The 2,500-nt window shown below is 46.7% G+C and overlaps 1 protein-coding gene across 2 annotated transcripts in view; it reads right to left on the reverse strand.

The window, feature by feature from the left end:
* Positions 1-2,500, reverse strand: part of slc35f3b (solute carrier family 35 member F3b) — a 79,642-nt gene that overhangs the window by 17,155 nt on the left and 59,987 nt on the right. The window contains exon 3 of one of the 2 annotated variants that reach the window (XM_084709385.1): positions 1-29. This exon is cut by the window's left edge and continues 311 nt beyond it. In XM_084709385.1, coding sequence (XP_084565511.1) covers positions 1-29 — 29 coding nt within the window. Of the gene's footprint in view, positions 33-2,500 lie in introns of both variants that reach the window. The other variant, XM_084709384.1, reaches the window with a different exon arrangement.

Raw genomic sequence — 2,500 nt, forward strand, 5'->3', positions numbered from 1 at the left:
GCCGACCACGCTCTCCCTAGGCCTGTCTTCTCCTGGGGGGACACAGGTACACACACACACAGGTACACACACACAGGTACACACACACACACACAGGTACACACACACACACAGGTATACACACACACACATACACACACACAGGTATATGCACACACACACAGTCACACAAGTAGACAAACACGGGAAGAAACATACAGACAGGTAGACACACAGACAGATTATATTAAAAAATGACCAGAACTGTTTACATTAATAGAAAGCCATTCCCTATATTACACATATTATTCACCTTCCTTTAAATCTAAAACCATAAATATTACTGTAGTGTGCTTGCTATCAGCAAGGCACATATTGTCATCTCACTTATATTATATATGTATTTATTTATTATTTTGTAGCAAAAAAAAAAACTTGGTTGAGGTATTCAGGTATTGGTTTAGGCACCGCAATTGTTTTCAAAGTATCGATGTGGCACCGGTATCGTAAAACCCAAACAATACCCAACCCTAGTAACTCTTGGTATCTACATGAAGCATCATTTATAAAACAATTATTCAACTATATTTTGTAAGTGTACAAAGATGTTGAGAACAATAATATGAACATTCTTATGAACCGATTCACACCTTCTGTAGGTGCAAAGGGAAGTGGAAGAGGTTGGACAGCGCGATTTCTCTCTGACCAATCACCTCCTGACCTCAGACACAGGACTCCTCCATTACTCTGAACTTTATAAACTCTTAAACTCTAAAATAACAATCAATTTTTGAGTCTAGCGATGCCACAACGATGGCATGGTAAACAGCGTCAGGATTGGTGTTACATGACGAAGGATCTCGCCAAGACACGCTGCTAACTTGAGTTTCCTCAAACAACAGTCCAGACAATAGTTTCTGTCTTTCTCTGAGTTAGACCATTCATTTTGTTCACTGAAACAAATCATATTTAATATCCAATACATAATCTAACTTGTTAATATTGTTAATATTTACTTAAAATAAAAATTAAGGATTTATAAATATATTTTTACGTTTTACTTTTTACGATCTGCTCTACTACTGCTTCGAAAACTAATTCATTCCTACTAATTCAGACATTAAGTCAGACAGACAGCAACTAAGTCAGCTTGTCAATCAGCCAGCCAGCCAATCAGCCAGCAAGCCAGCCAGCCAGCAATTCAATCACCATGCCAGCCAGCTAATAAGTCAGGTTGTCAATCAGCCAGCCAATCAGACATTATGTCAGCCAGCAAACCAGCAAGTCAGTCAGTCAGACAGCCAGTAAAAAATCAAGCCAGTCTTACAGCCAGCCAGCCAGCAATGAAGTCAGCTTTTCAATCAGCCAGCCAGCCAGCCAGTCAGCTTGTCAGCCAGCAAGCCCTTCAGCCAGTCAGTAAGTCAGTAAGCCGAAAGATAAGGCCCAGCAGGACAACATGAAGATCATTATTCAACACAGAGCAAAATGTCTTATCTGATGTGTTTGGTAGTAAGGCTAAGTAAGACAAGTGTATTCCTGTGTGTGTCTGTGTGTGTGTGGGTCTGTGTCCCCCCCCCCCCCCCAGCAAGATAAGGTATCTCCTTGGTGGTGTTTTCAGCTGTGATAACGACAGTACCACAGGGGTCCGATACTCCACAGCCACATAATTCTTCCTCTATTCCAGCTCTCTGCCTCATTTCCTTCTTTAAATCTCCATCTCCCCAACCCTCCTTCCTTCCTTCCCCTCCCTCCATCTATCTATCCCTCCATCTCCCATCTCTCCATCTTTCTTTCCCCTTTTTCATTCCTCCATCCTTCCTTCCTCTCCCTCATCTCTCCATCTTTCTTGGTACTAAGGCATAACAAATTGAATTTCCAGATTGTGTCCAGGTTGGAGGGCAGCAGGGGAGGGTGGAGGGCAGGGTGGTAGAGGGCAGGGGAGGGTGGAGGGAGCAGGGAAGGGGGGTGGACAGGGTGGTAGAGGGCAGGGGAGGGTGGAGGGAGCAGGGAAGGGGGGTGGACAGGGTGGTAGAGGGCAGGGGAGGGTGGAGGGAGCAGGGAAGGGGTGTGGACAGGGTGGTAGAGGGCAGGGGAGGGTGGAGGGAGCAGGGAAGGGGGGTGGACAGGGTGGTAGAGGGCAGGGGAGGGTGGAGGGAGCAGGGAAGGGGGGTGGACAAGATGGTAGAGGGCAGGGGAGGGTGGAGGGAGCAGGGAAGGGGGGTGGACAGGGTGGTAGAGGGCAGGGGAGGCTGGAGGGAGCAGGGAAGGGGGGTGGACAGGGCAGTCGATGGTGGAGAGGGCGAGAAGGAGGTTACACAGGTTCATCATAGGTTCATCTGTATGTCTGGCAGCACAAGCTGTCTGACTGAGGCTGTCTTTGTCCTCTTTAACAAACAGACCTAAACCCCTCAGGCTCTGGAGGTGATTACGAGGAACACACACACATACACACACAGGCCATAACACATGCACACACACACACACGTTCACACACACTTTAACACAGAGATCACACAGGGAG

Source organism: Hypomesus nipponensis, chromosome 11 (genome assembly GCF_054491055.1).
Source record: "Hypomesus nipponensis isolate SF chromosome 11, ASM5449105v1, whole genome shotgun sequence".
Lineage (NCBI taxonomy): Eukaryota > Metazoa > Chordata > Actinopteri > Osmeriformes > Osmeridae > Hypomesus > Hypomesus nipponensis.